This window comes from Leptonychotes weddellii, chromosome 4, assembly GCF_054177405.1.
Source record: "Leptonychotes weddellii isolate Sample4059 chromosome 4, ASM5417740v2, whole genome shotgun sequence".
Classification (NCBI taxonomy): domain Eukaryota; kingdom Metazoa; phylum Chordata; class Mammalia; order Carnivora; family Phocidae; genus Leptonychotes; species Leptonychotes weddellii.
The window spans coordinates 37,651,903-37,666,373 of record NC_138372.1 but is presented as its reverse complement, the minus strand read 5'-3'; the positions used below and the strand labels follow the sequence as shown (position 1 = coordinate 37,666,373).

At 35.8% G+C, this 14,471-nt stretch overlaps 1 protein-coding gene across 6 annotated transcripts in view; it reads right to left on the bottom strand.

The window, feature by feature from the left end:
• OSBPL9 (oxysterol binding protein like 9) overlaps window positions 1–14,471 on the bottom strand; it is a 175,429-nt gene that overhangs the window by 49,088 nt on the left and 111,870 nt on the right. For 4 of the 6 annotated variants that reach the window (XM_081816910.1, XM_081816907.1, XM_081816908.1 and 1 more), the window contains 2 exons: window positions 5,649–5,744; window positions 4,653–4,700 (listed from right to left, as the gene is read on the bottom strand). In XM_081816910.1, coding sequence (XP_081673036.1) covers window positions 4,653–4,700; window positions 5,649–5,744 — 144 coding nt within the window. Of the gene's footprint in view, window positions 1–4,652; window positions 4,701–5,648; window positions 5,745–10,681; window positions 10,703–14,471 lie in introns of those variants that run through there. The other 2 variants (XM_081816905.1, XM_081816906.1) reach the window with 1 other exon arrangement.

The window sequence follows — 14,471 nt, the reverse complement described above, 5'->3', positions numbered from 1 at the left end:
AGGGAGAAGCAGACTCCCCGCTGAGCAGGGAGCCCGATGCAGGACTCAATCCAGGGACTCCAGGATCATGACCTGAGCTGAAGGCAGCCGCTTAACCAACTGAGCCACCCAGGCGCCCACCCTGTGTCTTTTGATTGGGGCATTTAGTCCATTTACATTCAGGGTAACTACTGAAAGATATGAATTTAGTGCCATTGTATTACCTGTAAGGTGACTGTTACTGTATATCGTCTCTATTCCTTCTGGTCTATGTCACTTTAAGACTTTCTCTTTGCTTAGAGGACCCCTTCCAATATTTCTTGTAGGGCTGGTTTGGTGTTCACAAATTCTTTTAGTTTTTGTTTGTCCTGGAAGCTTTTTATCTCTCCTTCTATTTTCAGTGACAGCCTAGCTGGATATAGTATTCTTGGCTGCATATTTATCATTTAGTGCTCTGAATATATCATGCCAGTTCTTTCTGGCTTGCCAGGTCTCTGTGGGTAAGTCTGCTGCCAATCTAATGTTTCTACCATTGTAGGTTACAGACCTCTTGTCCAGAGCTGCTTTCAGGATTTTCTCTTTGTCTCTGAGGCTTGGGAGTTTTACTATTAGATGTCGGGGTGTTGACCTATTTTTACTGATTTTGAGGGGGGGTTCTCTGTGCCTCCTGGATTTTGATGCCTGTTTCCTTCCCCAAATTAGGGAAGTTCTCTGCTATAATTTGCTCCAATATACCTTCTGCCCCTCTCTTTCTTCTTCTTCTAGGATCCCAATTATCCTAATGTTGTTTCGCTTTATTGTATTACTTATCTCTTGAATTCTCCCCCGTGATCCAGTAGTTGTTTCTCTCTCTTTTTCTCAGCTTCTTTATTCTCCATCATTTGGTCTTCTATATCACTAATTCTCTCTTCTGCCTCATTTATCCTAGCAGTTATAGCCTCCATTTTTGGTTGCACCTCATTAATAGCCTTTCTGATTTCGACTTGGGTTAGATTTTAGTTCTTTTATTTCTCCAGAAAGGGATGCTCTAGTATCTTCTATGCTTTTTCAAGCCCAGTTAGTATCTTTATAATCGTCATTCTGAACTCTAGTCCCAACATCTTACTAATGTCTCTGTTGATCAGGTCCCTGGCAGTCGGTACTGCCTTGTTCTTTTTTTTTGAGGTGAGTTTTTCCATCTTGTCATTTTGTCCAGGAGAATAGATGAATGAGAGAACAAAATGCTAAAAGGGTAACAATGACCCCAGAAAAATATACACTAAACAAATCAGAAGAAACCCGAAACTGGGGGGAAAATAAACAGGGAAAACAAAAAAGAATATGAGAGGGCTGGTGAGTAGAACAGAGCCACATGCTAGATTTTGGGTGTATTTTGGTCTGTCAGAAGAAATTGCCTCCCAAAATTTAATAGAAAGAAAAACATATATATACACACACACAAATAAGAGTAAATACGATGAAGGGAAGGAACATGACTGTAAAGATGAAAATTCAAGAAGATTTTAAGGGGCGCCTGAGTGGCTCAGTCGGTTAAGCGTCTGCCTTCAGTTCAGGTCATGATCCCAGGGCCCTGGGATCGAGCCCCACATCAGGCTCACTGCTCAGTGGTGAGCCTGTTTCTCCCTCTCCCTCTGCCTGCCACTCTATCTGTGCTCTCTATCTCTCTGTCAAATAAAATCTTTAAAAAAAAATAAGATTTTAAAAAAGCAATCGATAAGAAGTTGGTTGAAAAAAGAATGAAAAAATTAAAAAAAAAAGGATGTGATCAGGCGCGAGACTAGGACAACGTCATGCACTAGATTTAGGGTACATTTTAGTCTGTTAGAAGACACTGCATCCCAAAATTTTAAAGAAAGAACAACTTATATATACACAAAAAATAAGGTTAAATACAATGAAGGGATAGAATATGACTATAAAAATGAAAGTTAAAAAAGATTTTAAAATAGGAATTGATAAGATACTGGTTGAAAAAGACGAAAAATTCAACTAAAAAAATAGAAAAAGAAAATTAAAAAAAATTAAAGCTGAAAGACTAAAAAATCATGGGAAAAAAGCCATGAATTCTATGTGCTGTATTCCTCTAGCGCTGGAGTTTTGCAGTTCTCGTTTATCGGTAAACTTGGTCTTGGCTGGATGTTCTTGCTTATCTTCTGGGGAGGGGCCGTTGCAGTGATTCTCAAATGTCTTTGTCTGAGGTGGAACTGCACCGCCCTTGCCAGAGGCCAGGCTAAGTAATCTGCTCGGGTTTGCTCTCAGTAGCTTTTGTTCTCTGAAAGCTTTCTGTACAGCTTCTGGATGACGAGAGTGAAAATGGCGGCCTCGCAATCTCTGGTCCTGGAGGAGCCAAGAGCTCGGGGCCCCACTCCTCGGTAAGCTCTCACAGAAAAGCAATCACTCCTGTCTGCCTGGTCTCCAGCCGCACTCTGGGCTCACCTGGCCGGTGACCGAGCATTTCTATCTCTGGCACATGGCCCCGTTTGGAGTCTCCCCGGGGGAGGAAGGGGATTCTCCCCGGATCTGCTGCTTGTTGGGTCCCTGCTCAAAGAACAATGGCCCAACTGTGCCGTGGATCACAGGTTATGGCAACCCCGAGAGCCCACTTCTTGGCTCCATCTTTGCAGCTGGCTTCCCCGCTCCAATGCCTGGGAGCTCTGTCACACTCAGGCACCCCTGGTCTTTCTGTGACCCCAGAGTCCTGAGACCACACTGTCCCAGCGAGGGTTCCACTCCCCGCTTAGCCACTGGAGCAACGTCCCTCAGCAGAGCAGACTTCTAAAAGTTCCGATTTTGTGCTCCACTGCTCTATCACTTGCCGGTAGCCGGGTGATGGAGGCTCCCTCTCTATCTTCTCGCCTCAGATTCACTTCTCTGCACATCCTACCTTCCAGAAAGTGGTCACTTTTCTGTTTGAAGAAAAGAATAGCAGCAATTCTACGATCTCCTGTTGAGTTTGTAGGTGTTCTGAATGGTTTGATAACTATCTAGCTGAATTCCTGGAACCAGACGAAATTTAGGTCTCCTACCCCTCTGCCATCTTGCTCCTAGACTATGTGATTTTAAAACACTTGTTCTGCATAGGGATCCGAAGGGGCATGTGCACCCCAATGTTTATAGCAGCAATGTCCACAATAGCCAAAACAGGGGAAGAGCCCAGATGTCCATCAATAGATGAATGGATAAAGAAGTCGTATATACAGTGGAATTATTACTCAGCCCTATCAAAAAGAATGAAATCTTGCCATTTGCAATGACGTGGATGGAGCTATAGTGTATTATGCTAAGCAAAATAAGTCAGAGAAAAGACAAGTATCTTATAATTTCACTCATATGTGGAATTTAAGAAACAAAACTGATGAACATAAGGGAAGGGATGGAAAAATAAAATAAGATGGAAACAGAGAAGGAGACAAACCATAAGAGACTTTTAACTATAGGAAACAAACTGTGGGTTGCTGGAGGAGAGATGGGTAACTGGGTGATGGGCATTAAGGAGGGCACTTGATGTAATGAGCATTGGGTGTTATATGCAATATGTTAAATATATATGTATATAAATATATATGTTAAATTCTACCTCAGAAACTAATGATGCACTATATGCTAATTAAATTGAATTTAAATAAATAACACTTGTTTTAGAATCACCTTAAACTTTGCCTAGTTGTTTAAAAATGACATGGGACCAAATTCCAAAACTAAGAATGGAGGGGGAGTTAAACATGAATTACTATAGGTACTATTACCAAGTGTAAGAGAGTCAAATGCAAACCTATGGTCAAAAGAAATGCAAAAAAAGAAATGATACTGCATCAGGAAATCTAATCAAGGAGGAAATATTTTAACTGGAAAAAAGAAAACTATTCAAACTACAAAGTAATTATCAGAAATTCAAGCGGGGGGGGGGGGCAGTAGTGGAACTATAATTAAAGCAACACTCAGGGGCACCTGGCTGGCTCAGTCAGTAGAGCATGCAACTCTTGATCTCAGGGTTGTGAGCTCAAGCCCCAAGTTGGGTATAGAGATGGCTTAAAAATAAAATCTTAAAAAAAAAAAAAAAAAAAGCAACACTAGTTTTGTTTCCTCATCTGTGGCTTCTTGTTTAATTCAGCAAATTCTTTGCCAATTGGTTTATTAATATCTGAAGTGACCACATATCAATTTAATAAAATAACTTTCTATCTTCAACATTAAAAACCTCAAGAAAGAACTTACTCCTAGGAAGGTGGTACTTACAAAAAAAGAGTATTAAAGATTTTGTACATTACCCTTTTGTTTGTGAAACCGTAACAGAAATTCACCAGAAAACTCCCCCATGAATTCTATATGGTAGTACTATCATAAACAGTCAGTAGTACTATTATAGTAGCCAAAACACTGAAGTCCTTCTGTTATTTTTTCTCTAAAAGACTCTTGGTTTTGGGGCACCTGGGTGGCTCAGTCGTTAAGCGTCTGCCTTTAGCTCAGGTCATGGTCCCAGGGTCCTGGGATCAAGCCCCGCCTCGGGCTCCCTGCTCGGCGGGAGGCCTGCTTCTCCCTCTCCCACTCCCCCTGCTTGTGTTCCCTCTCTCGCTGTGTCTCTCTCTGTCAAATAAATAAAATCTTTAAAAAAAAAAAAAAAAGGCTCTTGGTTTTAAAATGGTTTAAGGCAAAATAATGACAGTGGAACTTACCTTTCTCTGTTCATCATCTTTGCAGTTTTGAAGTTTGTCATCAAAAAGCTACAGGATTAAAAAGAAAATGATTATAGTATCAAGCCATTTTGCTATATTGTATACATTTACTAAACACAGAAAAGCAAACTTTAGTTCTTAAATAAATTTCTTCCAGGGATGATTTATATGTATTTTTAAGATAACATATATTTTTTCAAGGGACAGTATCAAGTCCAATTCTACTGAATTATTTTAAACAGTCAAGATCAATTACTCTGGTAAAATTGCAAGCAAAAGGAAACAGATGACTTTTAAGAACTTAAAATATCAATTGAAACCTAAATTTTTTCTGCTTTGTCATCCACGTTTATTAATACTCCATTTGCTGCTTCCCAGGACTTTTGCTTGTAATTAATTTTAAAGTAGGAATTGAAGGAGACAATTTCAGTAATGATAAATGAAGTAGAGAAATCACCTCTCCCAACAACCCCCTCCCCAAAATGGAAAAAATCAAGGCCTCAGAAATTGAACCACATGAAAATTTACCAGTTTCTCAGAATTTTAAAACAGAATATGAATCTAATCTTATTTTCTTCTAGTTATGTCTAGATATTACTTTTTTTTTAAAAAAAGATTTTATTTATTTGACAGAGAGAGTGAGAGAGCACAAGCAGGATGGAACAGTAGAGGGAGAGGGAGAAGCAGGCTCCCTGCCAAGCAGGAAGACTGATGCGGGGCTGGACCAAAGGCAGACGCTTAACCATGTGAGCCACCCAGGCGCCCCTAGATATTTACTTTTTTAATGACCAAAACGTACATTATATATACACACTATCAATATAATCAAAGGCAAAGATCTCTGAGTAAGTCACCCAGATCTTTAAAAAGTCAGCTTTAAAAATTGCTGAAGAACCATTTAAGGGTTGCAAATTAACATCAGCTAAGTTTTTACACTCAAAATCAAGCTTGGTAACATTTACTACTTTATACCAATTCAGTAAATGAATGCCGTACCTTTAATTGTTCTATCAAGATTTGTAGGTAAGCATCAGCCTCTGTAAGTTTCTTATCGAAGTCTTGGACACTAGGAACAAATCCTGAATCCAAACCCTAGAGAAAAAGAAAATTTGTAATAAATCTACCAATACCCAGGCAATATTTAACAGTACAGAAGATACTTCATCCTTCATACATGACATTTCAATTTTAAAGTAAATATAGTACTTTTATATAAATAATAGGCATATTAAAACTATCTAAATTCTTCAAGAATAGTGATACATCAATCTCCCTCATGAACTTCTACCTCTGTTCCTTTATCAAACATGCACTGCTGCTTAAATCAGGATTGACCTTGCTCTTCAATCACTTTCTTCTCTCCCCCACAATGACTCCCCGTGACCTCCAGAGCAACAGTAATTTAGCTGAAGGGCCTACATTACAACCTAGATTACCTCCTATTTTACCCCCACTTTTTGTTTGATTCCTCCAGTCCTTTAATCTTAACTTCATACTCTGTTTAGTCCTCCTCCCATTCCCTAACCCACCCCATTACCTCTGCTGCTTTCTCCTCCTCCCTTTATTAAAAGAAGTAAGAACCTCAAAATTCTCACCTCTTCTAAGAGGGCCCTCTCTTTAACTGAAAGTGACAACACTTGTCTTAATCAAGTTCGCTACTCACATTCACCTTCGGCATGAACACTAACTACACTCTGGACATGGTGTAAATGTTTATTTATTTAGAGGGTCCACTTATTTCTAGTTTAACAATCCAGCATTTTCATGTCCTACTTTTTGTACACTAAAAATTTTAAACTTCAATAGAATGGGATTCCCATGTTTTAACTTTACTCAAAAGAACTTGACTTCTTAATCATATCTGAAAAACACATCAATCCTGGGTGTAAAAGACAAAAAGTTGGAGACTGAACAAGACTACCAGCTTGCCGTATTTGCACGCCCAAATGTCATGCAGTTAAACAGGGAAATAAAGTAAGGCTCATGAACCACTAACATCACAATCCCAACCCAACCACAAAATTCTGTACTGAATGGGTAAAATACAGTAGTTCAACATACCATACCTGATCTTCACTTGTTGGCCCAAACATGCTGATCATTTTCACATTCCCCATTTTAGTAAATGGAAGCCAGAGTTCATTGTATGTTACACCAATACCTCATCTTTGCACAATATTTTATTATTAATAAAGCACTTTTACAGCCACTATCTCAAACACCAGATTGAGACCGTATAGTATTATGGAAAACAACAACGGGTTGACAAGCCTGGTTTCTAATTGCAGCTCAGCCACTAACAAGATACTGTGTCTAAGCTGCTGTTTTCTTACCTGCCAAATATAGTCATCCTCCTCATACTATTATTAATGTGGCAGCTAGTACCTCTACTAAAGACTACAATTACTAACACTATCAATTACTACTACTATTATTCATTGTTGCTCTTGCCAAACTTAAATTCAAATTCTGAATCAGAACAGAAAAAAAAAAAAAACCCCACCCTAAGTTATATTAGACCATGGGAAAATCAACTTATCTTGTAATGCATTTTCCTTTTCAAATTCAAAAGCAATAAAACGGCCTGCTTTTTTTTCACATACATGTAAAGAAACTACTTGAAATGAGTATTGAAAAATCCCTTCCCAATGAGATGTTATGATAAAAACAAAGTTGAAGAAAAATCATTAACAATATATGTAATAAAACTGTGGTTAAACATCTTCATGTTTAAAGCTAACCCAAAAAAACTTTCTATTAACATTTACTACACAGAGTATGATAATAAAAGATGTGGAAAAGGAAGAATAAATCCATTACATTTTGGAGATACTATAGTACTGTATTACAAAAGAAGGGAGTGATTTCCTTCCATGTTACTGTACCACAGAAAAAAATCAGAACAGCTTGGCTTAGTTTTTGTTTTGTTTCAAATAGCAATATAACATAGTTATTAATAATTCAACTATAAGATCCAGTTAAAATCCATAAAATATTGTGCTTGCTAAATATCAAAAAGTTCAATGGCATATTAATAAATGAATAAGAGGTGAAGCATCTAAATAACAAAAAGTGATTTTTAAGAATTTTCCCTTTTGAGGGCGCCTGGGTGGCTCAGATGGTTAAGCGTCTGCCTTCAGCTCAGGTCATGATCCCAGGGTCCTGGGATTGAGTCCCGCATTGGGCTCTCTGCTCCTTGGGAGTCTGCTTCTCCCTCTGCCTCTCTCTCTCTCTGTCTCTCATGAATAAATAAATAAAAATCTTTAAAAAAAAAAAAAAAGAATTTTCCCTTTTGAATCCACTTAGAACTACCGCTGTAAAAATCTAACATATCCTTTTGAACAAATCTTTGATTAAAAATCCTCCAGTAAATAAACGGAAACATTTAAATTACCGAGATCTAAAACCCATCTAAATTAATGCTTAAAAAACAACCCTTTGATGTTGCTATAATCCTAGAACCTCACCCTGGCTCTCTTCTCAGATCTACCTCTAGATAGTCTTCCACAACGTTCCTTTAACATTAGAATAAACTCCACACATCATAACATCCAAGTTGAAGATCTACTCACCAAATCATTTTTATGTAATGTATAAGAGGCGGTTTATAACTAGAGTTATTAGCGTAAAATCCCAGAACTGGCCTAAACTCCCTTGTACAGTAATCCATACATCTTTGGTGTACTTAAAAAGAAAATCTACATATATAGCTGCCCCAACTGCAATCAATAAAATAATATGCACATATTTATCAATAACATGGACAACTGAGAGTAATTAAACTGTTTCCTCAACTCTTGTAAGAATAATGCACACAAGAAGAAAATAAAAGTTTTTGCTACATATTATGACTTACAGTACACAGAAACAAAGCCATCTAGTCCAACCTCCCCCTCAAAGAAGTTACTTTTACAATGTTTTTGAAAGTCTTCTGGTCTTCACTTGAGTATCTCAACAGACAAGAGACTCATTACCTCCTAATATATACTATTTCATAAAAATTCCCTTGCAGTCATAACTGTTCCTCTTTCTATTTAACATTTACAATATAAAACCCTACACTTACTCATGTCCTTTTTAATGGAGTTTTGCTTTAAAACAAATCATCAGAATATAGTCCTTTATACCATTTTGAGAGTGGGCTTTCTTTGAGAAGAACTCGGAACAGAACAGATCCTTTAAGACAGGGTGTGATTTCATACTTCTAACAGGGACATCTTGTAGAAGAAGCAGTTTGGGAGTTAAACAGATACACATTCTCTGTGCCACTCATTCAACACTATAACCCCCAGGGCTAGTTTAGCCTTGAATAAATGTATGTGGCACTGATTGCTGTGTCTGACAAGTGCTGATGCGGTGATCCTGATCCGGTCTTCCCCATGACCCTCCCCTAGCCTAGACTTCTCTAGCCTTTCTGTTTTCTTCCTCCTTCCCTTTGTCTACTCCCTCACTCCCTTCTTCCTGTCTTTCTTTCCTTCTTTTTTGTCCATGTCCTTTGTGGACACTTTGTGACCGAAGTGGTTATGCTGCCCTTTTGGCAGTCAGAACCAAAGAGGTTGCTGCTCCTTAATTTACTATATTGATGAGCCATAGTTCTCACTTGATGACTTCTGTGTGAATTCATTTAAAGTTTAAGTTAAACACAACTACTACAGAGAAATAAAGGCAAATGGTTTGCCTTTATTATGCTTAAAAGAAGTTAAACTAAAACAGAAATTAAACCCAATCTATAAATTAGATAAATCCATAAAATTAGAAATCTATGTAAAGAAAAAAAAACCATTTATGTGGTAAATATACTAAAAACAAAACAGTCTCTAGTCTTCAAAAATATTTGCTAATAAAGAAAGCTAAAGTACATTTTAAAGTCAAAGAGAGTAGCACGATTCTACATCAGCCAGGACCTATGTATCCAGTTTAAAATATATAAAGAGAGAAACATCTGACCCAACTTCAAAAATAGTATCTAGACTGGCAGAAGAATATCAAACTGCCTCAATGCTGTATATAAGTACCTCCTAGTATCTTTCTAAAACTTATATTGAATAGCATCACTTCTCAGAAGGTACTTCAAAGCTAACAAATGTCAGCAAAATTAAATGAATTCCTATTAATGACTTTAGTTGGGACATTAAACACTATTTATACATACATATAACCAAATGCTTCACCTCTATTTAAAAAAAAAAAAAGTATTGCAAGGATGTCCTTAAAACTGTCTGAAAAACATATGAACTGTAGCTGCTTTGTAGAGGTACTTTTTTATACAACAGTACAGGAGGCAATTTTTGAGGCAGGGAATAAGAGCTTTTAAGTAATTCCTGGTGACAGAGGAAGAGTAATGAACAGTGGAGGTTAAGGTGGTAAAAGGTGGTTTAAGGTCTTGTTGAGGTCAGAATCAGGAAATAAAGTCATGAGTAATTTGAGGAACTGAGGAGAATAACAGAACAGGAAGGGCTATGGCTGAATAACAACACTGTAAAAAGAAATTAACAAATGAGTAATTATTTTCCTACCAAATCTTATTTTACAACAAAAATGTAAAGGACTAAGTACCCTATATTCAGTGTTTTCTTACATAGGAAAAAACAGTATATAATAAAAATATGTTGCAAAAGGAGAAAAGGAAATAGAGAAATTAGTTCATGTAATTCTCACAGAGAAGTTCAGAACAACAAGAACGCAGAATAAGTTATCAGTAGAACCATAAAGGGGAATAACAGCTTAAAAATTTAACAAAGGAAAAACACCAAAAAAAAAAAAAAAAAAAACCAAACCGAAAAAACAAGCCTCCTAATGAAAAATAAACAACATGAATCCAGACAAAAGTAGGTGATTTTTAAAAATTAGCAAAACACATACCCTATAATTAAAATAATGAAAACTTTGCAGAAATGTCGTTTTGATTTAAATACAAGAGTATCTGGAAAGTTTATGTTCACAATTAGCAATTTGAGATGACATGCATCACAGATATGCTTTCATCCAATGAAAGAAGTATAGAGCATACTTACAATTGAATCACTTACAATTATTTTTGAAAATTCAAGAACTGGAGAGATACCAGAAGACTGGAAAAAAGCAAGTGTGGTACTGATCTTCCATAAAAGTAAGGAAAAGAGAGAATAGAAAGTTACTTTACCATGCTGTGAGTCTGACATCAATAATTAAGTAAAGGAATAATAAGAGAAAAATCTGTAACTATTCAGAGGAAAAGTAGGTACATGAGCAGCAAATGACAAGTTAAAAAAAAAAAAAACACATTATGCCAAACTTAATGGCTTTTGTTCCTTCGAAATTTGTTAGCAAATTAAGTTTTTTGAGAAATGATACCATTTGTCTTCTTACCAAATGACTTATAAGTTGGTTTAATGATGAAAAAAGTATATTAAAGAAACCAGAAATATTAATGAGATGACGATTTTATGTGGAGTATACTAATATGTTATTTCCTGGAATTACTAAAAATTTGGAAACATTTATAATTTATAATCCCTATTGTCTCTGTGGTTTAACCACTTCAGCTAAAGGAAGAACTGATTTAGAGATATAGGGAATTTCTCAGGGCAAGACTTTCTAGTTTTAATCCTAAGGAATACTCAACTATCAATTCATTTGGAGTGAAGATTATAAATTTGAAACCGTCAACAAAATTGAGCCCATTACTACATGCTTTCCTTCACTGTAACTTCAGGCTATTTTCCATTTAAGTCAATGTTCTGATAATCTAAGGCTCCAAATCAGGTTCTCTTTTATCAACATGGTAGCTACAGTTATTTTACCAGCACGCTAGGTACCCCAAGAATATCCTAAAAGGTAAGGTCTTTTTCTGTAGTTCTCTAAGTGAACAGTTCTAACACCATGGATTCACCATGGATGCACATTATATATTAAAAATTTTTTTCAGAGTATTAGATCCTCTGCTAGACACTTAATAGGTTTTCTCATTTGATTATCACAAGACAGTAAGGTACAGAGACATTAACCCTATTTTATAAGCATTTACCCAAATCATGAAGTGGGGGTTTTCTTTAATTGGGATTTCAACCTATTGCTCTGACTTCAATCCGTTACACTTTTCTCTTAAATCACAATATTGGAAAAGAATTCATGGCATAAGAACACTAAAATGTAATCTAGAAACGGCCTGAAGGAGGCTTGATGTAGTTAAAATGAGCACAGCTTTAAGGTCAGACTGATTTAGTTTTAAATCCTGAATCTGCAACTTCCTAACCCATATGATCTGGCCAAGCTACTTACTCCACCGCCATTTTCTCATCTAGGGATGGGCATAATAACAAACCATTCAAAGTTGTTGGATAGATGAAAGAATATGCGTAAAGTGACACAAGAGTAAGTTTTCTACTTCCTCTTCATAATTTGGAATCATATAAATAACCAGAATTCACTACTGCATCTCCAGGCCCTAAAGTAGTGCCTAACATAAAGAGAGCACTCAATGACCGATGTTTTAAAACCAAAACTGATAAACCAGATAATACCATAAAACAATTTTAATAGAGATCCATAATCAGTAAAAGGATACAAGCATAAGTTAAACTGTATAACGTTCCTTTAAAAAAGGAAAACAGTAACTTGATAAACTCTGAAGATAAATAGTAATAAAAAAAGGATGAGCAATACACAACTCATAAAATAATAGTTCTAGAAAACAGATCAGAAAAAAATTCCATATAAGATTTTCAGAAAAGGATTGGGTATTATGCCTGAATTACAAAAGGTAAATTGTACTGAATTATTACCTTGGTAACAAAGGGTCAACAATATAAAGCCTTTTTCCACCATAAAATAAACTGATTTTTGGAAGTACATCAGCTCTTCAAAAAACAGAATCACTTTTATCTTTAAATTTTAAAAAAAATGGTTTATGCATAGTATTAAGTTTCTGTTTAAAAGCATACATATACCACAAATCTGAATTGCTCATATAGTTGGGAAAGAGAGTTACTTTGTTAAACAGGAATCAGGTACAGACATCCGTGTCAAAACTGATGAACTTAATCATAACTCAGCACAACTGCTTATTCTTCATGATCTCTTCATCTAATACTGACACTATTATGTAACCTTTTGGCTTACAGAAAAAAATACTAATATTGATTTCATAAAGCTATTTGGTTACTCAAACAACTTCACAAAAAAGGTTTGGGATTTGCACCATGTTCCTCTATTTTTAAATCACTGATAGCTTGTCTTTCCAAAAGACTCAAAAAAAAAAAAAAAGACTCAATTTACTCAATAAAGTCATATAAAAAGTCTTGTCAAAATCTAAATAAAACAAAAACCTGAAGTTTATGAATAGGATAACCATATGCCCTAGTTTGTCTGGGGTCATCAATCTTTATGCCTATTGTCTCAAAAAATTAGCAGCCTCCCTCCCTCTGAAAAGTGCTCCAGTTTGGACAATAAATTACATGGCTCCTTCTCCATAAAGGATGTAACTAGCCTTTTAGAGATAAAAATGTCTAGAAGGCACGTACGATTGCCTCTGAAGTGTCAGAATGCAGGAAATAAAAAATTATTTTAAATGAAACATAAGTTTACAGGCTCTGAATGTAGAAATCCAATTACAGAAATAAAGCTCCACCAGAATTCAATGAATATTAACTGGGTGCTTACATTATGCTAGGTAAATGGACACATGAATAATATAGAAGCTACATTTTTAAAGTTATTTTATTTATATACACAACCTCCTCAAATAAAACGCAAGCAGCAAAACACATGAAACACATCATATATTAATACTGGGGACTGGGATTGAGACAGGGACTCATAATTTTTACTTTATACATTCACTTGTCTGATTTTTAAAAGTATACATTTATTTTAATTCAAAAGCTTATGTAAAAATATTTGGAAACTGTGCAAGTTTATAAATATTTTTCAAAAGTTTTATAACTTTTAGCTTGCAAAATCAATCAGCTTTACTCTCTTAAAATTATCTACAAAAAACCTATAATGTCTTGAGAGTAAATCTGGCAATACAGCTGCTCAGGTACACGTTTCCAAGCAAAATGTAGCATAACAAATTTGTAACATCATTTACAGACAAAAAGCACAAACTTGAAAAAAAAAAAAAAAGGCACTAAAAAATTAGCAATCTACACTACACTGGAATAAACGCCAAGAAGAAAAATAGCCAGTAAAACGAAGAATACCTAATTTTTTTTCTACATCCTTCCTGCCAATAACATAATAATGACTCAACATTCAAGAAAGCAAACTCATAAAAAACAAAAACACCTACTACATCACTCCCTCTAACAAAGCACTGTTTGACCATGTGGTGCTGGCCATTAGCCAAAGCTTTTCTTTTCACCCAGTAGTTGGTCAGGCTACTGTACATATATTTCTTAAAAGTCATAGGTTAACTCATTCCAAGATCTATATAAGCTCTGAGTGGCTTACTAGTATGGGATGGAAAAAAATACATTCTTCCTCTCTCCAACTCCAGATTACTACCTATCATTCAGTTTAACAGCATTCTGGAAAGCAAAGCAGACTCACTACTATTAAGGGTCCACCAAAAAGCAAAGTTTTAGATAAATACTGGAGATTTGCTCCAAGCATAACTAGGAGAAACTCATATTCAAACATATGAATCCTTAAACTAAGTATTTTAGTAGGTCAAGTTTTGAAATAACTGCAGAATTCTCTTACATAGCATAAAAGCTGTTAAAATTTTGATCATGAAATTTTTAAAAAACAAAACTTGATATATTCCTCTGACAAACCTGGATCTCTCTGTATAGCAAAACATAACACACCGAAAATTAAACAACACCCAAGGGGAGC